We start from the raw sequence: 27,770 nt of genomic DNA on the forward strand, positions 1-27,770 counted from the left end.
TTTTTATGGTCGGTCCAGGCGACAAAAGAATGCTCTGCTCCCTCCAACCAGTGTCTCCACTCTTCCAAGGCCAACTTAACTGCCAAGAGCTCCCTGTTGCCGACATCGTAGTTACTCTCTGCTGGCTTCAGACGACGGGAAAAGAAGGCACAGGGATGTAGCTTTTGGTCCTTAGGGGAGCGCTGGGACAGGACAGCCCCGACTCCAATGTCCGAGGCATCCACCTCTACGATAAAGGGCAGGGTGGGGTCCGGGTGTACCAGGATGGGAGCAGAGGTGAAACGTTGTTTGAGCTCCTGGAAGGCCCGTTCCGCTTCAGAAGACCAACTGAACTGTAGAGACGAGCCCTTGGTCAATGCGGAGAGGGAGGCGGCAATGGAGCCAAAGTTGTGGATGAAGCGTCTGTAAAAGTTGTCGAATCCCAGGAACCGCTGAATCTGCTTAACCGACGTGGGACACGGCCAGTTCAAGACGGCTTGAACCTTGCTAGGATCCATCTGGACGCTTCCACAGGAGATGATGTAGCCCAGGAAGGTGACCTTAGAGATGTGGAATTCACATTTCTCGGGTTTGACAAAGAGACGGTTCTCCAAAAGCCTCTGCAGAACCTGTCTGACGTGTTGGACATGCTGCTGGGGGGACTTTGAGAAGATGAGAATGTCATCCAAATAAACAAACACGAACTGGTTCAGCAGGTCCCAGAGCACGTCATTGACCAGAGCTTGGAAGACAGCAGGAGCGTTAGTGAGACCAAAGGGCATGACGAGGTATTCCCAGTGATCGCTAGGGGTGATAAAGGCAGTCTTCCATTCATCCCCCTCCCTAATGCGGACCAGGTTGTACGCGTTGCGGAGGTCAAGTTTGGAGAAGATGGTAGCTCCCTGCAGCTGCTCAAATGCTGAAGACATCAAAGGGAGAGGATCGCGGTTCTTAATGGTAATTTTGTTAAGCCCCCGATAGTCTATGCAAGTCCTGAGACCGCCATCCTTCTTCTTTACAAAAAAGCCAGCACCCGCTGGGGAGGTGGAAGGGCGAATGAAACCTGTAGCGAGGGCTTCCTTGATGTATTCTTCCATGGAAACATTCTCAGGGCCAGAGAGAGAGTAGAGCCAACCCCGAGGGGGGCTAGTGCCAGGCAGGAGATCAATGGCAGGAGATCAATGGCACAGTCGTAGGACCGGTGTGGGGGGAGTGTAGTGGACCGCTTCTTACTAAACACAGCATGGCGGTCCGAATATTCAGGGGGCACATGAGCAAGGTCCAGCTGATCAGCTGGCTCGGGAGAGGAAGGACGGGGCGGACTAGGGAAGACCTTAAGACAGTTGGTTAGACATAAAGGACCCACTCCAGCACAGTCCCGGTAGTCCAGTCAATGTGAGGCTTGTGAAGAGAGAGTCACGGATGTCCAAGAACGAGAGGGAGCTCAGGTGAATCGATAAGGTGAAACTGCAGCAACTCTTGATGTCTCTCCCCTACTTGGACATGTAATACTTCAGTGATATGATGAATACGCCCAGAACCAAGGGGCCTGCCATCGAGGGCGGTGACTTGTAAAGGCTTGTCAAGGCGGGAGAAAGGAATTTTCAGGCTGCACACAAGGGTGGCATCGATAAAACAGCCAGCGGCCCCGGAGTCAACAAACGCCTGGAGGTTGTACTGTTGTCCCTCCCAAGAGAGACGAGCGGGAAGCAGGGTTTGGAAGACAGAAGGGGTAGGAGAAGGGATTTGATCTGTCCGTATTTTCCCAATCCTCCTGGCTTTTTCCTGAAGCTCAGGGCATGTGGCTCTGAGATGGCCAGACAGGCCACAGTAAAGACAACACCCCTCTCTCAATCTCCTCTGTCTCTCAAACTGGGAGAGCCGAGTTCTGCCGAGTTGCATAGGTTCCTCTTCGGTGCTAACAGGTGGACTCGGGGGTACTTGGAAACTCTTGGTCAGATTCGAAACACCGGAAGATCTCACCTCTGTGGAAGTAGTGAATCTCCTCTCTCTACCATGCTCCCGGAGGCGGTTATCCACTCTGATGGCAAGGGAGATGAGCGTGTCAAGGTCCTCCGGAACCTCTCTGGACGCCAGTTCATCTTTGATAGATTCGGAGAGGCCATGAAGAAACGTGGAGAGAAGGGCCTCGGTGTTCCAGCGGCTTTCCGCAGCGAGTGTGCGGAACTCAATGGCGAAGTCGGCTACGCTGCAGTTGCCCTGGCGGAGATTCAAAAGTCTCTTAGCTGCCTCCCGTCCACTCACAGGATGGTCAAAGACTTTGCTCATCTCTTCGGCGAAAAGGAGAATGTCCGAGCAGACGAAAGATTGCTGCTCCCAGATAGCGGTAGCCCAGGCGAGAGCTTTTCCCGAGAGTAATGATATGATGAACGCTACCTTAGAGCGGGGTGATAGGAACATGGAGGGTTGGAGTTCAAAAACTAGGGAGCACTGGGTCAAGAAGCTGCGACACTTGCCCGGATGACCGTCATAGCGCTCTGGCGCGGGTAGGCGAGGCTCTCGGTGAGTCTGGAGATCGGCGACCGGTGGGGTAGTATCCAAAGGAACTGACTGAGGAGGAACATCCTGAGCAGAAGCCACAGCGGCTGGGTGTTGAATGGTCTGAGTCCACATATCTACCTTGTCCGAAATGCTTCGGAGAAGTTGCTCAAGGCTGCTGAGGAAAGCACCTTGAAGGGAGAGAATAGCACGAAATTCCTCCATCACTGCTGGGTCCATACTGGCTCAGTCTTGCTGTCAGGGCGAGGCTGGCTCTGGACCCAAGTGCAGAGAGACGAGGCGAGAAGCAGGTATGCAGTCTTAAATAAAAGTACTTTACTAGAATCACACAGGTAAACAGTTACAAACATGGGAGCTCAAGACAAGCTACCACTAGGCCAACGGCTTGTCAAGACTGAGCACAGAGGGAAGAAACCACAGAACTTAAATACAAGCAACACCAGGTGAAACCAATGAACCTGATAAAAGGCAGTTAAGTAAACAAGTAACAATTTAGCAAAAGGAAACAAACAAGTGAAGGTGCCATCTAGGGGTTACTGAGGGAACTAACTGGCACCCTCACAGTTTCCTAGAACAATATGGAACTAACCAGGGAACAGGCTATTTTAGATCTTGTATTGTGTAATGTTACAGGGTTAATTAGCAATCTCATAGTGAAGGACCCTCTGGGGCAGAGTGATCATAATATGATAGAATTTCACGTTAATTTTGAGAGTGACTTGCCTAAGTCTGAAACTAGAGTCTTAAACTTAAATAAAACCAATTACATAGGTATGAGGAGCGAGTTGGCGAAGGTAGATTGGAAAAATAGATTAAAAGGTATGGTGGTAGAGAAGCAGTGCTAGCATTTAAAGAAATATTTCATAATCCTCAACAAAAATACATTCCATTGAGAAACAAGAACTCCACGTGAAAAGTGATTCAACCATGGCTAACTAAAGAAGTTAAGGATAGCATTAGATTGAAAGAAGAAGCTTATAATGTTGCAAAGAATAATAGTAAGCCTGAGGATTGGGAGAGTTTCAGAAACCAGTAAAGGTTGACCAAAAAAATTGATAAAAAGGGAAAACATAGAATATGAGAGAAAACTAGCAAGAAATATAAAAGCAGGTTGTAAGAGTTTCTACAAGTATGTAAAAAGGAAAATAGTAGCAAAAGTAAACATTGGTCCCTTAGAGGCTGAGACAGGAGACATTATTATGGGGAATAAGGAAATGGCAGAAACATTAAACAAATATTTTGTATCTGTCTTCGCAGTGGAAGGCACAAAAAGCATACCAAAAATCATGGGGAACCAAGGGTCTAATGAGGGTGAGGAAGTTAATGTAATTAATATAAGTAGAGAAAAAGTACTAGTGAAACTAATGGTACTAAAAGCCGACAAATCCCCTGGACCTGACGGCCTACATCCTAGGGTTCTAAAAGAAGTGGCTGAAGAGATAGTGGATGCATTGGTTTTGATCTTCCAAAATTCCCTAGATTCTAGAATGGCCCCAGCGGATTGGAAGATCGCAAATGTAACACTGCTATTCAAGAAAGGAGGGAGAGAAAAAACGGGGAACTACAGGCCAGTTAGCCTGACATCAGTCGTCAGGAAGGTGCTGGAATCCTTTGTTAAGGAAGTGGTATCAAGTCACTTAGAAAATCATAACATGACTAGGCAGAGTCAACATGGTTTTATGAAAGGGAAATCATGTTTGACAAATTTATTAGAGTTTTTTGAGGATATAACTAGCAGGGTAGATAAAGGGGAACCAGTGGATGTAGTATATTTGGATTTCCAAAAAGCATTCGATAAGGTGCCACATAAAAGTTTATTACACAAGATTAGGGCTCATGGGGTTGGGGGTAATATAGTAGCATGGATAGAGGATTGGTTAACGGACAGAAAACAGTGTAGGGATAAACGGATCTTTTTCAGGTTGGCAGGCTATAAATAGTGGGGTGCCGCAAGGATCAGTGTTGGGGCCTCAGCTATTTAAAATCTATATTAATGACCTAGATGAAGGGACTGAGTGTAATGTATCCAAGTTTGCTGATGATACAAAGCTAGGTGGGACAGTAAGCTGTGAGGAGAACACAAAGGGCTGGATTATCATTGAGGAGGCGGGACTACAACTTTAGGGGTTGTAGTCCCGCCTCCATCAAGCTCTAGCCAACCCACGCGATTTTGACTTGATTGACCTTGTTGAGCCCGCCCAGCGGGCTCAGCAGGCCAACTAAGGGCCACCCGGCAACAGGTGACGTCACAGATTGACATTTCATCTGTCAAGACCTTTTGACAGATGAAATATCAACGTTTCACACTGACAATCTGTACTCTAAGTTAATTCGTTCCTCTCAGGATGATTTAGAGATCTCACCAGAACAGAAAGCTGAATGCTGCAATTTTTGACAGCTCGCAGCCATTCTGCTTTCTGTGCCGGTGAGATGAGGGACTCCCGAGACCTGAAGGAAGGAAGGCTGTAAAGGTAAGTAAAGGTATGTAAAACTTCTTTAAACACTACACACACCAAACACACTTACCTTTGCACTCATGCACCCATCACTCACCTGAACACCGGACATCTCGACCCCTCCAAGCCCTTCATCCCGACGGTCCGCCTCCTCTAACTTGGCGTGGTTTGCAGCCGTCGGGAATCCCACACTTCAACATTAAAAATAGGGATTAGGCTAAAAACTGTCTCTTAACTACCTGTTAACAGGCAGTTAATTGGCACTATTCCCCTTCCTGCCTCGGGGAGGCGGGTCCCAGTGCGGGTCGGGTACCCGCCTCCTTTGAAACTGGCATGGAGGCGGGTTGGGTGCGGGATGGGTTAGTGCCCCCTGATTTCGGGATTTTAACCCCCCACATGCCTCCAATCCCGCCTCCATGGCCCAATGAAAATCCTGCCCAAAGAGTCTGCAATGGGATATAGATAGACTAAGTGAGTGGGCAGTAAGGTGGCAGATGGAGTATAACGTAGGGAAATGTGAGGTTATTCACTTTGGTAGGAAGAATAGAAAAACAGAATATTTTTAAAATAGTGAGAAACTTTCAAATGTTGGTGTTCAGAGAGATTTGTGTGTCCTCATGCAAGTAACACAGAAAGCTAGCATGCAGGTACAGCAAGCAATAAGGAAGGCAAATGGCATGTTGGCCCTTATTGCAAGGGGGTTGGAGTATAAGAGTAAGGAAGTCTTGCTACAATTGTACAGGGCCTTGGTGAGACCACACCTGGAGTACTGTGCACAGTTTTGGTCTCCTTATCTAAGGAAGGATATACTTGCCTTGGAGGCGGTGCAACGACGGTTCACTAGATTGATTCCTGGGATGAGAGGGTTGTCCTATGAGGAGAGATTGTGTAGAATGGGCCTATACTATCTGGAGTTTAGAAGAATGAGGTGTGATCTCATTGAAGCATACAAGATTCTGAAGGGGATTGACAGGGTAGACGCTGAGAGGTTGTTTCCCCTGGCTGGAGTGTCTAGAACTAGGGGGCATAGTCTCAGGATAAGGCCATTTAAGACTGAGGTGAGGAGGAATTTATTCACTCAGAGGATTGTGAATCTTTGGAATTCTCTGCCCCAGAGGGCTGTAAATGCTGAGTTTTTGAGTATATTCAAGGCTGAGGTAGAGAGATTTTTGGACTCTAGGGGAATCAAGGGATATGGAGATCGGGCGGGAAAGTGGAGTTGAGGTCGATGATCAGCCATGATCTTATTGAATGGCGGAGCAGGCTCGAGGGACCATATGGCCTACTTTTCCTGCTCTTATTTCTTATATTCTTAAAAAATGTGCATAACCTATAATTGTTTTCATTTACAATTCATCAATTGTTATGGTAAGATGGCTACTGCTAGGCTAGCACTTCCATAAGGAGCTCTTCACTTCTATCCATGGGAATCTCCTGCCATCCTTTGCCCTTTCCCAAATCTCCTTGCTTCCTCTGTTCAAGTTCCCCATGCTCCATCAGTTGGTGTATTTTAGCTCTAACTACAAGTTATCTGCTTTAATCCTGCAATACCCATCCCCCACCCCTGCTCTCTGCTTCTTAAATTTGATTTCCAAATTCCTGGACTTCTCAGGACATCAAGACTACATTTCTGCATTGGACTACACTGGATTACACCACTACGCTTCTGCACTGGTCTACACTGGATTACACCGTAAGACTCATTTGCTGTGTCAAAAATTTGCTGCTAAAAAATTATCTTCCCCACTGTGGCTCTTTCTCTGATGAGCTGGGTGACTCGTTCTGGTTTTTCTGCTTTGTTGGTCGCTGGCTTGTGTTTTTACATTTTCTCCGCTGCTTCTGATCTCCGGTGACCTCCAACTTTGCGATCATTGCACCGCAACTGATTCTCATTACCACAACAATAACCTCCATCCTTCAGTTCTCAACCCTTCAAATAGCTTCTAGACTTCACTCGTCTGCGACTGCTTTCTCCGAGCTTGGACAACAGTTCGTCGATGCTCCACTTTTTCCCTCCACGGTACCTCCGACTTTAACTCTGGACTACCTACAATTGTCACCAACCGATTCCCTGCTACTACCAGGAAATATGCATCCCTATAATTGCTACATAACCAGGCCTATGTACCTTCAGTTTTTCCCTGTGTCCATTCGTGTCCGCATTTTGGCTGCCGCTCTGGACCCAAGCCGTTCAATTCTATTTCCACCTTTTTCTTTTCTCTCTTTCCCTCCCTGACCGATCTCCCCTGTCATCATGCCACCCTTCATCTCTCCTCTCTCAGATACTCTGCCCTCCTAAATCTCTACCCCAACCCTTCATTACTCTTCAACCTTCCTACTCTCCTGTCAGGGTTGCTGTCACGGGGCCGTGCTGTCCGGGTGAGGCTGGTTCTGGACCCAAGTGCAGACAGACAAGGCGAGAAGCAGATATGCAGTCTTAAATAACAGTACTTTACTAGAATCACACAGGTAAACAGTTACAAAACATATGAGCTCAAGACAAGCTACCACATAGGCAAACGGCTAGTCAAGATAGGAACTCAAGACAAGCTACCGTGAGGCAACCGGCTTGCCAAGACTAAGCTCAAGACAAGCTACCTCAGGGCAACCGGCTTGTCAAGATAGGAACTCAAGACAAGCTACCATGAGGCAACCGACTTGTCCAAACTGAGCTCAAGACAAGCTACCACAGGGCAACCGGCTTGACCAAAACTGAGCACCTAGTCAAGACAGAGCACCTTATCAAGACTGACTCCCTTGTCAGGACTGAGCCCAGAGGGAAGAAACCACAGAACTTAAATACAAGCAAAAACAGGTGAAACCAATAAACCAGATAAAAGGCAGTTAAGTAATAAACAGGAGAAACAAGTAACAATTAACAAAGGGAAACCAACCAGTGAAGGTGCCATCTAGGGGTTACTGAAGGAACTGACCAGCACCCTCACATCTCCTGCCACCGTCCCAGGCTTGACTCCCTCTTAGATAAGCCTGCAGCTTCCCTCTGTGCCTCTCTTGGCATCCTCCGAAGGGCTCACCATGGCACTCGTCGCTGCCTCCTCACGAGTAGCAACCCCAACTGTCCCATCCTACTCTCTCACCAAACTTCCTGTCCAGCACGCCTGCGGAGGGCTAATCTTGCCATGCTCCTCCCCGTCCAACTCACCCCTCCCAGCGCTGACCCTGTGGATACTGGCAGTGGATCAGCCATCACCGACCCTCTCCGCATCTCCCTGCAGAATGTCTGTTCACTTGCGAACAAGGTCCTTGCCATCCATGAGCTTATTGTGGATGACTGCATCGACATCATGGTTCTGACAGAAACTTGGCTGAGGGGTGATGACACCTTACCCTTAAATGAAGCTTCCCCGCCTGGCTATGCCTTCCACCACTTGCCTCGCCCAGACCGCCATGGTGGCATTGTGGCTCTCATCACCAAATCACACCTGGGTCTGTCCCGCTACTCCTTTGGCACTTTCTCCTCCTTTTAGCATCTCACCTTGTTCCACCCCTCTCACCTCTCATTTAAAATTGTCGTTCTCTACCGCCCACCCAAGTACAATAAAAATATTATCACCAAGATATCCTCACTGCTTTCCTCCCTCAGCCTCTGCACCAAGTGACATCTCATCCTCGGTGATTTCAACCTCCATCTCAATTCATCATGCTCTCTCTCCTGAGTTCACTACCCTCCTATCCTCCCTTAATCTCTCCCTCCATGTTAACTCTCCAACCCATGTTCATGGCCACCCCCTTGAGCTTGCCATCATTCGTGGCCTCCCTACTCCCACCGTGTCAATCGAAGATAAGGCCATCTCTGACCACTTCCTTGTATCGCTTTCCGCTCACATCCCCCTTCCTCCACCCAACCATACTTCATTCTGTGTCCACCCCTGGAAAAAACACTTTCCCAACTCTCTTACAGCTGCACTTACGAAACCCCAACTGTCCAGCCTTTGGCCCTCCATTCACCACGACATTGCTGTAGCTACCGATCTGCTCAACCACACCCTCACCACCACTTTTGATGCCCTAGACCCTAATAAAACCATTACTCTCTTTCACCCTGGCTGTTCCCCCTGGTACGGCCCACATCTTCGATCCCTCAAGTCCAAGGGACGCAGACTTGAACGGATATGGCGGACAACTGGTTTAGCTATTCACCGCCAGATCTGGCCGGACCACATAAAACATTATCGGGTCCTAATCTTGTCTGCCAAAACTGCTCACTATTCCAGGATCATTCTCGAATGCAAAGATAACCCCCGGTTACTATTTTCTACTGCTAACCGTCTTCTTAAGCCCCTCTCCCCAGTCTCCTCCACACTCACCTCCAACAACAAGTGCGAGGAGCTCATGGACTTCTTTGTCTCTAAGATTGAGACCATCCAATCAGCTGCCTCTGCCACTTCCCTTCCTCCCCTTAGCCCACCAGACCAAACTTCCTCTAAGGTTCCCCCCTGCCCTAGCCCTGAACTCACATCTTTTTCCAGTTTCTCTCCGATCTCTCCTCTTAACCTCTCCATGTTCATCCTGTCCATGAGACCCACTTCCTGCTCCCTCGACCTTATTCCCACTAAACTGCTGACCACCCAACTTCCTTTTCTGGCCCCCATGTTAGCTGACATTGTTAATGGTTCGCTATCCTCAGGTACTTTTCCCCTCTCCTTCAAATCTGCCGTCATCACCCCTCTCCTCAAAAAAACAGCCCTTGACCCCTCCGCCCAATCTCCAAACTCCCTTTCCTCTCCAAAGTCCTTGAAAGTGTTGTTGCCTCCCAAATCCATGCACATCTTTCCTGGAACTCCATGTTTGAATCCCTCCAATCTGGTTTCCGCCCTTGCCACAGTACCAAAACGGCTCTCATCAAAGTCACAAATGACATCCTTTGTGACTGTGACAAAGGTAAACTATCCCTCCTCGTCCTTCTCGACCTGTCTGCAGCCTTTGACACGGTTGACCACTCCATCCTTCTCTAACGCCTCTCCACCGTTGTCCAGCTGGGTGGGACTGCACTCGCCTGGTTCCATTCTTATCTATCTAATCGTAGCCAGAAAATCACCTGCAATGGCTTCTCTTCCCACTCCCGCATTGTTACCTCAGGGGTCCCCCAAGGATCTATCCCTGGCTCCCTCCTATTTCTCATCTATATGCTGCCCCTTGGCAACATCATCCAAAAACACGTTGTCAGTTTCCACATGTACGCTGATGACACCCAGCTCTACCTCAGCACCACTTCTCTCGACCCCTCCACGGTCTCCAAATTGACACACTGCTTGTCCGACATCCAGTACTGGATGAGCAGAAATTTTCTCCAGTTAAATATTAGGAAGACTGAAGCCATTGTTTCAGTCCCCGCCACAAACTCCGTTCCCTAGCCACCGACTCCATCCCTCTCCCTAACATCTGTCTGAGGCTGAACCAGACCGTTCACAACCTTGGCATCATATTTGACCCTGAAATGAGCTTCCCACCACATATCTGTGGCATAACTAAGACCGCCTATTTCTACCTCCATAACATTGCCCGTCTCTGCCCCTGCCTCAGCTCATCTGCTGCTGAAACCCTCATCCATGCCTTTGTTACCTCTAGACTTGCCTATTCGAACGCACTCCTGGCTGGCTTCCCACATTCTACCCTACGTAAACTTGAGGTCATCCAAAACTCGATTGCCTGAGTCCTAACTCGCACCACGTCCCATTCACCCATCACCCCTGTGCTCATTGACCTACATTGGCTCCCTGTTAAGCAACGCCTTGATTTCAAAATTCTCATCCTTGTTTTCCAATCCCTCCATGGCTTCACCCCTCCCTATCTCTGTAATCTCCTTCAGCCCCGCAACCTCCCAAGATATCTGCGCTCTTCAAATTCTGCCCTCTTGAGCACCCCTGATTATAATAGCTCAACCATCGGTGGCCGTGCCTTCAGCTGCCTAGGCCCTATGCTCTGGAACTCCCTCCCTAAAACTCTCCGCCTCTCTACCTCTCTTTCCTCTTTTAAGACGCTCCTTAAAACCGGCGCAAATTGGCTGCTGTGTTTCCCACATTACAACAGTGACTACACTTCAAAAAGTACTTCATCGATTGTAAAGCGCTTTGAGACGTCCGGTGGTTGTGAAAGGCGCGATATGAATGCAAATCTTTCTTTTACCTCTTTGACCAAGCTTTTGGTCATCTGCCCTAATTTCTTATGTGGCTCGGTGTCAATTTTTTGACTTATAATACTCCTGCGAAGCGTCTTGGGACGTTTTACTACGTTAAAGGCGCTTTATAAATACAAGTTGTTGTTGTTACAGCTTTTATAAATTGTTTCAGAATAAGGTGGTATGTTATTCACAATGTAACTGCTTGCAAATCAAACAACCTATAATATGCAGTGTATCGTTTTGCTTTTCTTATTTCAACTTTTTATTTTGGGTGAAAAATGCTGATGAGAATTTTTTTTTTAAATTTCCATTTTGTCTTGCCAATTTTCCTCCTTCCTCATCTGAAGACATTAACTGCTTTCTGGGCTAGGCTTCCACAGGCACTGATTATCGTCTGGTATCTCAATTAAGCTAGCAGGGGTTATTGAGTTGTGATCAGAATTCAGAACCCTGGCCAATTTTCTCTGCAATCCAGGAACACTGAGTTGTAGAACACCATACTGCTTGGAATCAGCTTCCTGGTTTGTACAGTTTATCTGTTCACTGGATGAACTCACTGAGGCTACGGGGGAGTCCAGTTTTATTTTCAAATACAAGGAAATTATTTCACTGGAGAAAATACTAAGTATAGTTTTAGAGACAAATTGAATCAATGTAACATCTGGTTTGAGTATGGGTCAAGTGTGTCATTTCAAGAATGTGTAGGAACTGAATTGGGACCAATATAAATTCTTTGGCCACAAAATTTGGGGATTTAGCGCTGGCCATTAAGGCCGGATTTTATGAAAAAATGGCGGCCGCCCACTTCGGGGAGGCCAGCAGTGCTGCTGTTGTCAGCGCACGCTCCACATATTTCGATGAGGCAGTTCATGATGTCAATGAGTGTGCAACACTGATTTGACGCACGATCTGCCATTTTGGACGTCGCCACTCCATTTAATGCCCTCTCCTAATCACAACCAGCTGACTAAGCGTTCAACAGCAGGAAAGACCCCAGAGCAGTGCTTTTTAAAGGGATTAGCAACAACTTACAGCTGACTTGCTTTTCCAGTTCTACTGGCTCTGTCTACGTGTGTGCAACTGTTTGGAGCTTTCTAGAGTTGCCTAAAGTTGCTAAGGTGACAGGGAGTGTTGCTGCAAGTGGAGAACGCCTTGCTTCTCATTTAAAGGGTTCTGTTCACACCACTTGCTCCCAGTCATTTGGGGCTCTACTTGCAGTCCCCCTCGCGCTCGAGTATGACAGGGAGATGGAATGGAGGCAGCGAAGAAGAGGACAAAATGCTCGCAGAGGGAGGAGGAGGAGGGGAAGGTGATCTCTCAGCAGGAGGCCTTACCCATCTAGGGTCTTCCGAGAGCACTTCTCCTACCTAGACTTAAGCCAGGAGCAGTGTATTTGGAGGCTCTGCTTCAGCAAGGAGGTGGCCACCGAACTCTGCCACATCCTGCAACCAGACCTGCAGCCCAGAGTAACGAGACAGGATTAATTAAAAATGTCCTAGTAAAGGATCCCCTTGGAATGAGTGACCATAACATGGTTGAATTCCATATTCAATTAGAGGGTGAGCAGGTTGGATCTCAAACAAGCGTGCTAAGCTTGAATAAAGGAGACTATGAAGGTATGAGAGCGGAATTGAGTAGAGTGGATTGGGAAAATAGATTAAAGGGTAAGACGATACATGATCAGTGGTGTACATTTAAGGAGTTATTTTACAGCTTCCAAAAAATATATATTCCACTGAAAAGAAAAGGGTGTAAAAGAAAAGACAGCCATCCGTGGCTAAGTAAAGAAATTAAGGATAGTATTCGACTAAAAACAAGGGCATATAAGGTAGCCAAATCTAGTGGGAGGATAGAGGATTGGGAAAACTTTAAAAGACAGCAAAAAATAACAAAAAGATTGATTAAGAAAGGGAGGATAGATTATGAAAGTAAATTAGCAAAAAATATAAAAACAGATAGTAAGAGTTTTTATCTATATATATAAATCGGTACTTCTGTCTGTCATTCTGTCTGTCATCGCATGTGCGTCTGTCGGGTATGCGCTCGAAAGTTACAGGGCGTACCTACGCGCGCGTTACCTCCAAAGAAAGCTTACGCTTCCGAGACGGTTTTAAGCGTATTTACGTTTCGGCCGGGCTAAAATCGCGCCCGCGGTATCCCAAAAACCTTAACATTCCGCTCATTAGCATCTCATTATCCGCTCATTAGCGACAGAGTGACCTCGAGCTCGACCAATCGTACGCCGGGTTGCTGGCGTGTGCCGCCGGGCCAATCGGTGCGTGTGTGGCCGGGCCTTATCCTTCTGAACTGAGGTGAGTCGCCACCATCTTGATTCCAAACTTTTCCTTTCTTTTTCCCGCTTCCTGCGTCTTAAAAAAAAACGTTGCTTTTAAAACACATATTGTTTTAAAAAAAAATGATTTAGAAAGTAATTAACTTATCTAATCTCATTAATTTTCCTACCTTTCCCCGTTTTTCCAGGTAGGCCTAGAAGCCTCGGCGTGTCCTCTGCACCCACGCTCGAGCTAGGCACCTCCCGGCCCCACTCGAAGGCTGGAGGGCCGAGCCTCAGCCCAGCGCCGCTACGCGCAGCAGGAGCTGAGACGCGGCGTCTCTCTCTGGCTCGGCCGGGGGGCGGGGCTTGCTGAGCGTCCAGCGTTACCCTGGCAACCGGGCCCGCCGGCCGTCTCGCACAGCCGCAATCGGCGGTCTTCACCTCGGGGGGGGGGGGGGGCCGCGACCCTCGGGGGGGGGGGGCCGTGACCCTCGGGAGGGGCCGCGACCCTCGGGGGGGGGGGGCCGCGCGCGCAGCAGGAGCAGCTGAGACGCGGCGTCTCTCTCTCTGGCTCGGCCGGGGGGCGGGGCTTGGTCAGCGTCACGGTTACCCTGGCAACCGGGCCCACCGGCCGAGTCAGAGAGAGACGCCGCGTCTCAGCTCCTGCTGCGCGCGCAATCGGCGGTCTTCACCTCAGGGGGGGGGCCGTGACCCGGGGGAGGGGGGGGGCGCGACCCGGGGGGGGGGGGGCCGCGACCGGTTAGCCTAACATCTGTGGTAGGTAAAATTTTGGAGTCCATTATTAAGGAGACAGTAACAGGACATTTGGATAATCATAATTTAATAGGACAAAGTCAGCATGGTTTTATGAAGGGGAAGTCATGTTTGACAAATTTGCTGGAGTTCTTTGAGGAAGTAACATATAGGGTGGATAAAGGGGAACCAGTGGACGTAGTGTATTTAGACTTCCAAAAGGCATTTGACAAGGTGCCACACAAAAGATTATTGCTTAAGATAAAAAATCACGGGATTGGGGGTAATATTCTGGCATGGATAGAGGATTGGCTATCTAACAGAAGGCAGAGAGTTGGGATAAATGGTTCATTCTCAGACTGGCAATCAGTAACTAGTGGTGTTCTGCAGGGGTCAGTGCTGGGTCCCCAACTCTTTACAATCTATATTAACGATTTGGAGGAGGGGCCAAACTAATTCATAAAAATTGTGAGCATAAAAAAAGCCTGAGGGTTTTATACCTTAATGCGAGAAGCATCAGGAACAAGGTAGATGAATTAGCTGTGGAAATAGAGGTTAATAATTATGATCTAATTGGGATTACGGAAACATGGTTGCAGGGTGAGCAGGGCTGGGAGCTTAACATACAGGGGTATTCAGTATTTAGGAAGGATCGACAAAAAAGAAAGGGAGGAGGGGTAGCATTGCTAGTAAAAGAGGGGATAAATGCAATTGAAAGGAAGGATATTAACTCAGTTAATACAGAATCTATATGGGTGGAGCTAAGAAATAGCGAGGGGCGAAAAACATTAATAGGAGTGGTATATAGGCCTCCAAATAGTAAAATAGAGGTTAGGGAGGGCATCACGAGGGAAATTAGAGAAGCGTGCAATAAGAGCACAGCTGTCATCATAGGTGACTTTAACTTACATATAGATTGGACTAGCCTAATCAGTAAAAATAATGAGGAGGAGGAATTCCTTGAGTGTTTGAGGGATGGTTATCTGGATCAATATGTCGAGGAACCAACTCGGGAACAGGCTATATTGGACTGGGTACTGTGCAATGAGAAGGGACTAATCAGTAATCTTGTTGTACGGGGACCCTTGGGTCAGAGCGATCATAACATGATCGATTTCTCACTCGAAATGGAGAGCGAAGAAATTGACTCAGAGACTAAGGTCCTGAATTTAAACAAGGGGAATTATGATGCCATGAGACGGGAACTGAGTAGGTCTGATTGGACAACGTTCCTGGGAGGACTGGAGGTAGATAAACAATGGCAAACATTTAAAGATAGAATGACAAAATTGCAAAAATTGTTTATACCAATCTGGCATAAAAGGAAATCTAAAAAGGTGACTCAACCGTGGATAACAGGGGAAATTAGAGACAGCATAAAATCCAAAGATAGGGCGTATAAAATAGCCAAAAAAAGCGCCAGAGCGGAAGATTGGGAACAGTTTAAGATAGAGCAAAGGAGGGCAAAGGGCATAATCAAGAGGGGCAAAATAGCTTACGAAAACAAGCTGGCGGAAAATATAAAAACTAACTCCAAAAGCTTTTATAAGTATATCAAAAGGAAAAGACTGGTGAAAACCAAAGTTGGTCCATTGCAGTCAGATACGGGGGAATATATAATGGGAAATAAGGAAATGGCAGATCAACTAAATGCATACTTTGGGTCAGTCTTTACGAAGGAAGACACAAAAAACCTCCCTGGGATATCGGGAAAAATAGGGACATTGGCAAAGGAGGAACTGACGCAAATCAATATCTCTAAGGATATGGTGTTAAGGAAGCTAAAGGGATTGAAGGTGGACAAATCCCCAGGGCCTGATAACATGCATCCTAGGGTACTGAAGGAGGTGGCCCTAGAGATAGCGGATGCACTAAGGATGATTTTTCAGAATTCATTAGACTCGGGAACAGTGCCGATGGATTGGAGGGTAGCTAACGTTACCCCACTATTCAAAAAGGGGGGTAGGGAAAAAGCAGGTAATTACAGACCTGTAAGCCTTACATCAGTTGTGGGCAAAATGCTGGAGTCCATCATTAAGGATGAAATAGCGGAGCACTTAGCAAATGGGGACAGGATAGGACAGAGTCAACATGGATTTACAAAGGGTAAATCGTGCTTGACTAATCTATTGGAATTTTTTGAGGGAGTAACTGGTAGAATAGATGGGGGAGAGCCAGTAGATGTGGTGTACCTGGACTTCCAAAAGGCCTTCGATAAGGTCCCACATAAAAGATTAGCATGGAAAATTGAGGCTCATGGGATAAAGGGGAAAGTTTTGGCGTGGATAGGGAACTGGCTGTCAGATAGAAAACAGAGAGTTGGAATAAACGGCTCATTTTCTGAATGGCAGGCAGTAACAAGTGGGGTACCACAGGGATCTGTCCTGGGCCCCCAGCTGTTCACAATTTACATTAATGACCTGGATCAGGGAGTCGGATGCAGCATTTCCAAATTTGCAGACGACACTAAACTAGGAGGGGGGGTGGGCTCAGAGGAAGAGACCAGGAAGCTCCAGAGCGATTTGGACAGACTGGGCGATTGGGCGGATAAATGGCAGATGCACTATAATGTGGACAAGTGCGAAGTTATCCACCTTGGGTGCAGGAACGGGAGGGCAAATTATTATTTAAATGGCAATAGATTGGGAGAGGGGGAAGTACAGAGAGACCTGGGTGTTCTTGTACACCAGTCACTGAAGGCGAGCATGCAGGTGCAACAGGCGGTCAAGAAGGCAAACGGTATGCTGGCCTTCATAGCAAAAGGGTTAGAATACAGGAACAGGGATACCTTGCTGCAGCTGTACAGGGCACTGGTGAGACCACACCTCGAGTACTGTGTACAGTTTTGGTCGCCTCATCTGAGGAAGGATGTTCTTGCCATGGAGGGGGTGCAGCGGCGATTCACCAGGCTGATACCAGGAATGGCGGGAATGACCTATGAGGAGAGACTATGTAGTTTAGGGATGTACACACTGGAGTTTAGAAGATTGAGAGGGGACCTCATAGAAGTGTATAAAATTCTGACAGGTCTAGACAGACTGGATGCAGAAGGAATGTTTCCCTTGGCGGGTGAGAACAGAACTAGAGGACATAATTTAAGGATAAGGGCTAAACCATTTAGGACAGAGATGAGGGGGAATTTCTTCACTCAGAGAGTGGTGAACCTGTGGAACTCATTGCCACAGAGGGCAGTGTATGCCAGCTCATTAAATATATTTAAGAGGGAATTAGATATATTTCTACGGGCAAAAGGGGTTAAGGGTTACGGAGAGAAGGCGGGGACGGGATACTGAATTAAAGGATCAGCCATGATCTCATTAAATGGCGGAGCAGGCACGAAGGGCCGAATGGCCTACTCCTGCTCCTATCTTCTATGTATCTATGATACTAAGATGGGAGGGAAAGTAGTGAGTGAGGAGGACATAAAAAACCTGCAAGGGGACACAGACAGGCTAAGTAAGTGGGCAGAGATTTGGCAGATGGAATACAATACTGGAAAGTGTGAGGTTATGCACTTTTGGCAGGAAAAATCGTAGAGCAAGTTATTATCTTAATGGCAAGAAACTGGAAAGTACTGAAGTACAAAGGGATCTGGGGGTCCTGGTGCACGAAACTCAAAAGGTTAGTATGCAGGTGCAGCAAGTGATTAAGAAGGCCAATGGAATGTTGGCTTTCATTGCTAGGGGGATAGAATATAAAAATAGGGAGGTATTGCTTCAGTTGTACAAGGTATTGGTGAGACCGCACCTGGAATACTGCATACAGTTCTGGTGTCCATACTTAAGAAAAGACATACTTGCTCTCGGGTCAGTACAAAGAAGGTTCACTCGGTTAATCCCGGGGATGAGGGGATGGACATATGAGGAGAGGTTGAGTAGATTGGGACTCTACTCATTGGAGTTCAGAAGAATGAGAGGCGATCTTATTGAAACATATAAGATTGTGAAGGGGTTGGATCGGGTGGATGCGGGGAGGATGTTCCCGATGATGGGTGAAACTAGAACTAGGGGGCATAGTCTTAGAATAAGGGGCTGCTCTTTCAAAACTGAGATGAGGAGGAACTACTTCACTCAAGGTGGTGGTAGGTCCATGGAATATGCTGCCCCAAAAAGCTGTAGAAGCTACATCATTACATAAATTTAAAACAGAAATAGACAGTTTCCTAGAAGTAAAGGGAATTAAGGGTTACGGGGAGCGGGCAGGAATTTGGACATGAGTCTAGGTTCGGATCGGTCATGGCCCTGTGGGTAGCGGAGCGGGCCCAGGGGCCGTGTAGCCTGATCCTGCTCCTATTTCGTGTGTCTAATTCTGTTAGTTTCAGGAGATAGTTCTGTGATAGAGATTGGCGGTTAGGATCAGATCAGCCATGATCTTATTGAATGGCGGAGCAGGCTTGAGGGGCCGATTGGCCTACTCCTGCTCCTATTTCTTATGTTCTTATGTTCTAAGTCACTGTGGCCCTCAATTTTTTCGCCACCGGCTCCTTCCAGTCTGGAACAGGCAACATAGCTAACATCTTCCATTTTGCCGTCCATTGCTGCATCCGGGAAGTCACAGAGACTCTCTAATCCAGGAGAAGGGACTTAATTGTCTTCTCTTTGAACAGAGAGAAGCAGGAGGAGCGCGTATGTGGCTTTGCCAGGAAAGCGGCTTCCCCATGGTGCAGGGCGCCATCGACTGCACACACGTGGCTTTGCTGGCACCGTATACCAATTCTGAGATTTTCCGTAACCATAAAGGCTACCACTCACTGAAGGTACAGTTGGTGTGCAACCACGCCCAGCACATCATGATGGTGAATGCCCGTTATCCTGGCAACAGTCATGATGCCTTCATCCTGCGTCAGTCTGGTGTGCCAGCAATCTTCCAGCCACCCCGTCAAACCAGAGGGTGGCAGCTCGGAGACAAGAGCTTTCCTCTCTGCACCTGGCTGATGACTCGCCTCTGCAACCCCACCACTCATGGCCAGGACTCATATAATGACAGCCATACTGCCACAAGGAATATCATCGAGCAGACCATCAGGATGCTCAAGCAACGGTTCAGTTGGCTTGAGTGCTCGGGAGGAGCCCCCCAGTACTTGCCTGAGCAGTGTCCCATTTTGTGGTGGTCTGCTGCAGGCTCCACAACATGGCCATCATCAACGCGCAACCCTTGCTACCATGGGTTCTGGGACCACCTCAGGAGGAGGAGGAGGAGGAGGAGGAAGGGAGGAGGCAGGCAGAACATCCCCATTCAGGACGGCTGTCCATGAGTGCTTCATCAGACTCCTGTTCCAGTGAATGAAACCCCAGATCCCCATTGCTCACCACTTCCCCATCGTACCATCCCTCAGTCACAGAACATCACAGCTTTCCCTGGGCACAAAGCTGAAATGAGAGCCATCACGAAACACACAATCTATAAATTTATCAAATTCAAATCAAAAGAACAAAGTCAACTAATCACCCTTATGCATTCTCTTAGGGGTTGATTTTCAGTGTGCCGTGAGGCGGGCTTTTTGGCGTGCAGGGGGCTAAAATGCCGAATTCGGGGGTCCCGACACCATCCCGCCCAAAACCCACCTCCATGTAAGTTTCAAAGGAGGAGGGTACCCGCCCCGCACTGGGACCCGCCGACCCGAGGCGGGAAGGGATTAGTGCCAATTAACTGCCTGTTAACAGATAGTTAACAGGCAGTTTTTAGCCTAATCCCTATTTTGAAGGTTGTCGTGTGGGATTCCCGACAGCTCCAAACCACGCCAGGTTAGAGGAGTCGGGCCGTCGGGTTGAAGGACTTGGAGGGGTCGAGATGTCGGTGTTCAGGTGAGTGATGGGTGCATGAGTGCAAAGGTAAGTGTGTTTGGTGTGTCTAAAGTGTGTAAAGAAGTTTAAATTATCTGTACTTACCTTTACAGCCTTCCTTCCTCTAGGCTTCGGGAGTCCATCATTCAGCCGGCACAGAAAGTGACAGCCTGCAGCTTTCAGTGCCGGTGAGATTTCTAACTGAGTCTGCGTAGAAGGACTCAGGTTAGAAGTAAGACTGTCAGTGTTTGACAGCTTCAAACAGCTGTGAAACACTGATATTTCATCTGTCAACACGTCTTGACAGATGAAATTTCAGTCTGTGACATCACCTGTTGCCGGGTGGCCCTTAATTGGCCTGCTGAACCCGCTGGGCGGGCTCAACAAGGTCAATCAAGTGAAAATCGCGTGGATTGGCCGCATCTCGATGGAGGCGGGATTACAACCCGAAAGTTGTAGTCCTGCCTCCTTCCCGACTTCTGAATGAAAATCCAGCCCTTAGTGTCTGTCTTTCATGTGCCTTTTCCTACTCTAGTGTTCCTACAAAGTGCTGCCCCAGTGGCTGCAGCATGGCTCATGGACTTTCAGTGTGGGAGACTACAGATGGTCTTGCAGGACCATCTCGAGCAGCTCTGGACCTAGAGGGCCCGGCTGTTGACTGCACCACCTCCGCATGGGCGGCTGGCTGGATGGCAGGCAGCAGCAAGGGCACTGGCAGAGTGGCCGTGGTGGGAGTAGGAATGCTGTCATCCTCAGAGAGGACAGCAGGTTCTTGCTCCATGGAGCCACTGCCATGCCCCTGGGGTGGCACCTCAGCCATCTGTTGGAGCAGATTGCTGGACTGCTGCGACACCCTGCAAGCCCTTTTCGACACTCATAAACCCAGCCACGATTGCAGCAGTCTGAGCTTGCGTGGCATCAAGCTGAGACTGCAGGAGAGCAGTCTGTGCTTCCACTCCAGCACTGAGACGTTGGGTCACTTCCACCCGTGCTGCAATGGAAACTGCAAAATCACCCATCACACCCAGCATCATCTTTGAGTACACAAGTTCTCTCAGGGAATTGCCCCATCATTTCCATTCTGGAAATCATGGGCTCCAAGCTCTGCGCAAAACCCCTTGCAATGTTGGAGCCGGACTCCTCCATGCTCCTTGACACTGACAAGAGGCTCTTTGGCAGGCCTGCCATTACACCTAGCATTTCCGTGCATGTCCATCACCCTTCTCCTGAAGGCCTCCCCATCGTGGTCGTCTGAGTCCTGTGAGGCACAACTCTTGCGCGAACTCGCCCTCCGGGAAGCTGGCACCCGAGCTACCCTTTCCCCCTGGCCTGGCTGCAGCCCACTTGTGCCCAGTGACTCCCCACATGTAGATCCTGCCTCTATACTACTCTCTAAATTATGTGCAGTGCCATTTTCTGAGCTGGTGTCTGCGAGTGTCAGATGCGGTGTTGATGTGACTTCTTCTCCTCCATCGCTCTCCTCCAGAACTTCAGGTTGCCGTTCTTGCGTATCTGAAAGCAGAAAGGCACAAGAGTCGGGTTGTGGTGAGGGGAGTGGGGGAAAGCCAGGTATTCATGCATACACCATCAGCAGCTTGTAAGTGAGAAGAGATTGTGGGATGAGGAGGAAGTGGGATGTGAGAAGAAGGATTAGGTATGAGCATACCATCATCATCAGTAATGCTTTCCACTTCTCTACTCGTCACGGACTCGGCCACAGCCCCTCCAATGATGTCCAGCACTGCTTCCTCCAGCCCTGTGAGGTTCTCAAGTCTTGCTTGGCTGCCTCCTGTCTGCTGGCGCTCTTTCCAGTTGTGAGCCACCTTGGCCTGCAAGAGAAAGGGAAGTGTGTCAGTGAGCGTGGTGCAATGTGTTTGGGTGATGTGCCTGCCATGGTTGAATAGCTGGCAGTGTGTGCAAGGTGCGAGATGTGGGTGTGAGTGTTGCAGGAGCGGTAAGTGTGTGAGGGTGAAGTGAAGCTATGATTGTGGTTATGAGTGGCGATAGGTAGAGATTGTTGGTAGATGAGTGATGGGGATGTGTTGCATTGAGCAGTGTGTGAGACATCTGGTGCAGATGGTGGGATATGGCATTTACTGAAGCCTTCACTCACCTTGACCAGCCATGTGAGGTCATTAAACTTTTTGCGGAACTGGATCCAGGTCCTGGGGACAACATTCATCACAGTGACAGATTGAGTGATCTCCTCCCAGTTCCTTCTTGTGGTCAACCTTGAAGGTCTCCTGCCCCCATATAGGATGTCCCAGCGTCGTTGGACCCCCAGAGGACCAAGGCCTCCAGTGCTGCATCAGAAAATCATTTCACCCTTTCTCTTGGCTGTTGAGCCATGGCTTCCTTTCACCTGACAATGAGGTGTTTCTGCTACAAAGCACCTCCCCCTTAAGTAGTGGAGAGCGCCTCGGCCAAACTTTATTGGCCTGTAGACTGCACCCGATATTGGCTCCGCTGTTGAGTGTTAAACCAATCAGCAGCGCGTTTAACGCTGAGATCAGCGCTGCAATCGTGTAAATGAGCAGGCAGCACGAATTTTGGTGCTGCCTGCACCACTTTGAACGGGCGGAGGCAAATAGCGCTGGGCAATGCCCCCGCCCATTTTCGGGCCTTATCCAATTTCTAGGTCATAGTGTTGGTGCCTAAAGGGATTTATATTTTTATCCAGTTCCTCTGTGTATTTTCCAGTTCTAGAAACTGGACAAAAGGTATGTTCCATGTGTATATTTGTATCAAAGTCTCTGAACACATGATTTGGCTCAGATGTTCCCAGAACTACATTTGCTTTCAGTTTACGTCATACCACATTTCACATATTTGGAAATGGTGTTCTTTAACCTTACATAAGGATTTCTGTATAATTATTTATAATATTTGAATAAATCTATTCTCACTCCTCATAAGCTGTTCATAAACCTACTTCTGAGGCCTCTCTTTTATATCTGTGGGCCAATAATATCTGAATAATGCTGAGGGCTACAGTGCAAAGTTAAACAAGGTGGCCTTATGACACTGGCAAATATTTGTGGTCGGGCAGTCAGAACGTAATAACAAAACTAGTCATGTTATCAAGAATCCAGTGGCAAAGAGTAAACAGGGTAATGGCGAGAGGGAGATAGTTGTGTCTAGATTGAATTTACTCTCAAGTGGAGAAAAGCCCATTTATAATATCTGGTTCTTGTCCTAGGAGCCGATTTAAGGCAGCTGTTGGCATTTTATCTGGTGTCGCCACGTGTCTTGCATTTGTGAAGCCAGCAATCAATAACATTTCATTGATGACACTGGGAGTCCCCTGTACAGGTCTGCTTATTGCTGAATTAAAAAGGTAAGTCATTACAAACAGCCACATCCAAATATAACTGCCCTCTTCACAGTAAGTGATACCCTTTTACTTTGACATTAGTTTATTGAAATGGTTCATATGTTCGTAAGTTCTTATCCTTGTATCTAACCTACATTTGCAGGAGAGAAATTTTATTTTCCCACCAGTGACATCAATTCCATAATCATATATGTGGCCTCAATCACTGTGGAAGCAAATGAGATTCTACATGTTCCCGTTGATAGATTCACTGAGAAAAGACTAACCAGGCAGTCATGTGCCCTTGATTATTAAACGTGCGATTGCACAATCTCACAACTTCCAAATTTTCAGTGAGATTTATCAGAACTTGTGGATCAGGAGCTACTTGAGAATACATGCCGGGAATTTCCTTGAATGGTCAGCCGCCATAATTTTGGCAGAAACCTTGTTTATGTGCTGTTTCCGGGGTTTCAGCTGAAGTTATGGTGGTCGATTGGGAGAATCCACCAGAAAATTCCCAACAACAATGTTTATGTTCTGAAAAGTCAACTTTCCATATCCAACTTTTATTCTCATGCCTGATGTAAACTTAAGCTTTGTTGCATATGATCAGGGCTGAAAACAGTAAGTTGATATCTAATTAAAGCCCATTTGTGTCCCATGTACCTAATCTCACGGTTGAGTGCATTGATATATTAAAATACCAACAAGAAAGTAGGACCTGAGAATATAAATGGAAATCTGTAAAAATAAAAAAATTAGAACAGATATCAGGAACTGCTTCTGTAGCCACAGAATGAGAAATATTTTGAATAAGCTAGCAAGCAAGGAAATAGGGGCAAAAACATTAGGATTATTTAGGAATACAATTGCTTGCCATAATGGAAGAGGTAATCTACTAGAATGAGGAGCCTTGATGGGCAGAATGGCCTTTTCTTATTTCATAAATAGTCACATAGTTGAATTCTTAGGGCTGGATTTTTATTCGGAGGCAGGAGGGAGTGGGGGTGCTGGATTGAGGTTGATAAACCCAAAAGTTTCCCTCAGGCCCTGCCGAATTTAATGGCAGGACCTGATTAACATTTTTTCTCTCTGTTTCCTGGCCGCAGCCAGCCACATTGAGAGGCAGGCTGGCTGGTTGTTGGGCGGGTAGGTCTTCGGCACCAGGCCGCAGCCAGGGAGCGGAGAGGACAGAGGGAGGGATCAGAAGCTGGAGAGAGCAGAGGTTGGAGAGATCAGAGGCTGGCATGGGGGGGATCGGGTGAAAAAGAAAGACTTGCATTTATATAGTGTCTTTCACGACCACCGGACGTCTCAAAGCGCTTTACAGCCAATGAAGTACTTTTTGAAGTGTAGTCACTGTCGTAATGTAGGAAACGCAGCAGCCAATTTGCGCACAGCAAGCTTCCACAAACAGCAATCTGATAATGACCAGATAATCTGTTTCAGTGACGTTGATTGAGGGGTAAATATTGGCCAGGGCAACAGGGATAACTCCCCTGCTCTTCTTCGAAATCGTGCCATAGGATATTTCACATCCACCTGAGAGGGCAGACGGGTACTTGGTTTTACATCTCATCCAAAAGACGGCACCTCCGACAGTGCAGCACTCCCTCAGTACTGCACTGGAGTGTCAGCCTAAATTTTTGTGCTCAAGTCTCTGCCTCAACCCTCTGACTCAGAGGTGAGGCTTCTACAGGGGGGAGATTGGAGGCCTCGTGGGGGGATCGGAGGCCTCGTGGGGGAGATCGGGGGGGGTGGGGAGTTGTTCGGAAGGGTAGGGAGGTGTCCTGTCGCGGGGGATGGTGAAGCTGATAAGCTGGATCCAAGCTGGCATTTCCCTCCTGGATCCAGCAGTCCTTGCCTCCCTTTAGCCACCGGGTTTCCCGAGGTTAAACATGAGTCACGCAGCCTTATTATAATATTTAAATTGAAAACCTGCCTCCTGAGAGCGGGTTGGTTGCCAGCCCCCTGACTGAAGTAGGTGGGTTGGGGTCGGTATTCAGATTTTTAACATTTTAACCTCCCACCCGACACAAACCCGCCCATTTTTTAGGGGTTAAAATTCCCCCCTTAGTCTCAGCTGTGTCATCTAGGGGAAACCAGTGAACAATGAGGAAATTGGTTTTGGGCGCTAGTGAATCGGTAGCCTTTTTACATGCCACAACACTTTCTTTTCCATTGAAGTCAAACGGGCTGCCGAATCACCATTGCCCATTTTGCGCTACCGCCCAAGATCAATTTCACCCCCGTAGTTATAAACATCCACAGAGTTCTGCTTCCTGGCCACTTCATCTTTAATATTAAGACAGACTAGGAGGGAGCTCTGGCTTTCTCCTAACACTAAAATGATTCAGTCACTGGACATTTCTGAAATTTGGTTGGATTTATATTACACCATCCTCTTCACCATCATCTTCCTTCTCCTGTGCCACCTGTTACTGTTGTAGATCTACAAGAAAGAAGGGTAGAATCCAAAAATGCCAGGTAAACAGCGTAGGTGCTCAGTCGGTAACCTAGTGTCAGAAATATGCCGCCAACTTCGGCATCTCCCACAACAAGAGCAGCGAGCTTCCCCACAAACTCCATGGCCTTCTCCTTGAAGGAGGTGAGGTACTTATGGTTGGGCACCCACCCTGCGGTGCCCTGGTTGTGGCAGGCATTGTGCGATAATTTGTCTTGCAAGAGGTTAGAGTGAATGAGGGTAAGGCTAGCAGTTGAGGAGTGTGTGCCAAGTGGTGTAGGGGAGGTATAGCAATGGATTTCTAGAAGACAGCTTCTACTTCAACCCCTTCAACCAGGAGATTGTATGTGACGCAGGGATAATTATATGTGGTGTGCCTACTAATAAAAATTGGTATCCCGTAGTTTTATTGTATTTTTAATCACACAATGCAGCAATTTTGACTTTATGCGCTAGTGTAAAACAGGTGATAGCGAATTGGCAGCCCGTTTTACACCTCACCCAATTCTTATTTCCACTGACTATTGCACAAAGTCAAAATTACCCACAATATTTACTGACATGAATCAGTCATTCATGAAAGAAAGACTTATGAAATAATACTGAGTGGCCTATGGGTGGCGCTGTCCAGGGAGAGTATAAATACTCGGGCACGGGCCCAGCTTGCGCAGGACATTCTTAACAGGAACTAGTGAAGGACACAACTAGACCGCCATGTTGTAAAATAGTTGATTAAATCTTTGTTTAACGCTTAGACCAAGTGCCTAGTAGTTTTCTTACGTCATTTACTTTGTCCTTGCATAGCAAAATCTGTTTATTTGTGGAGCACAATAATATTTCAAGGTTAACAGACATCTACCAGTTAATATAATTTATTGACATGATGTACAAAAATCATGCTGCATGTTCATATTCATATCTTACAGAAGGTTGGTCACGTGGCATAAAAAGATATTCCTGCCTTTACAGTGTGGAGAATAAAAGACTTTTCTACACACCTATATTGTATGGGCAGTGTACTTGATGCATCTCTGTTATATGGGCAGAATTTGATGCCAATTTAGTATGGGTACTGCAAAATGAAGTCCCTTGCCAGAGTTTGAGACATGTTTCCTCACAGGCTTTTAGAAGACTTTTAGCAACCTTGTGATTCAAAGCATTGATATGTTATGTAGTACTTGCATACAAAGAGATATCCCAGTGGTTTCACTTCATTTTTCTTGGCACACTGTGTACAAAACAAGTGTAGTTAGAGGAAAAGGTTGAACTAGCAATGCTTGCCTCTTTTCCCAGGATCTGCTTATCTGTTTCTCATGTTAGGACTATGTGGGTGTGGTACATTATTATTTTAGAACACCCTGCTACTGAAAACAATCATATTGTGGAGCAATTTTGGAATATGTAGTTAATGTCTGTTTTTTCAGGATTTAGAAGACTAGGGATAGAATTTTAACCCCCAAGAACAGGTGGGTTGGGGTTGGATGGGAAGTAAAAATTGAAGTGCAACCTGGCTCCAACATGCCCATTTCCAGGTTTAACAGCAGCGTATTTGGCTGTGTGCAAGTTACCATCTCACCGGAGTCGGTGAGATCATTTGGAAAGATGTGTCGGTCATTACCACAGCCGTTAACATCATTAGCACATGGTAATGAGGGGATTTTCAATTGAATTAAACAGGCATTTGAATTTAACGCCTCAAGCACGGGTTTTCCAGGGCTTTGAGTGGAATTCCCACTTCCATGTCCCCTTTTGCCATCATCCCTCTCCTGGGCCAGCACCAAATCGCTCCTACCACTCCTACCACTTTACTGCAGACCAGCTTGGTGAGGATCAGTGACATGTTGTAAGACCACTGATAAGGTATCTGTCATCCTGTTTAACGTGGCAGACATGTTGGCAACCAAAGTCTGCATGGCCGTGGTCATGGCCTGCATGGACTCATCTGAGAGCCGGGCTTGAAGCTCCATGGAGGCGGCCACTCTTTCCATGGCAGACAATCTCGCAATTATCTGCACCACCAATCCACTACTGTTTGAGTTGGACCCCTCCATCCTTTCCGCAGTGTGGAGAGTGTGCGAGGCA

At 47.5% G+C, this 27,770-nt stretch overlaps 1 protein-coding gene across 2 annotated transcripts in view; it reads left to right on the plus strand.

Annotated features, from left to right (window-relative positions):
- acer2 (alkaline ceramidase 2) overlaps positions 1-27,770 on the plus strand; it is a 107,346-nt gene that overhangs the window by 43,327 nt on the left and 36,249 nt on the right. The window contains exon 4 of one of the 2 annotated variants that reach the window (XM_085983937.1): positions 23,108-23,245. The exons of the other annotated variant lie outside the window; for it this stretch is intronic. Coding sequence (XP_085840063.1) covers positions 23,108-23,245 — 138 coding nt within the window. The remainder of the gene's footprint in view (positions 1-23,107; positions 23,246-27,770) is intronic. 2 annotated transcript variants of the gene reach the window in all.

This window comes from Somniosus microcephalus, chromosome 1 (genome assembly GCF_052327205.1).
Source record: "Somniosus microcephalus isolate GS21.2 chromosome 1, FLI_Smic_1.0, whole genome shotgun sequence".
In the NCBI taxonomy this organism is placed as follows: domain Eukaryota; kingdom Metazoa; phylum Chordata; class Chondrichthyes; order Squaliformes; family Somniosidae; genus Somniosus; species Somniosus microcephalus.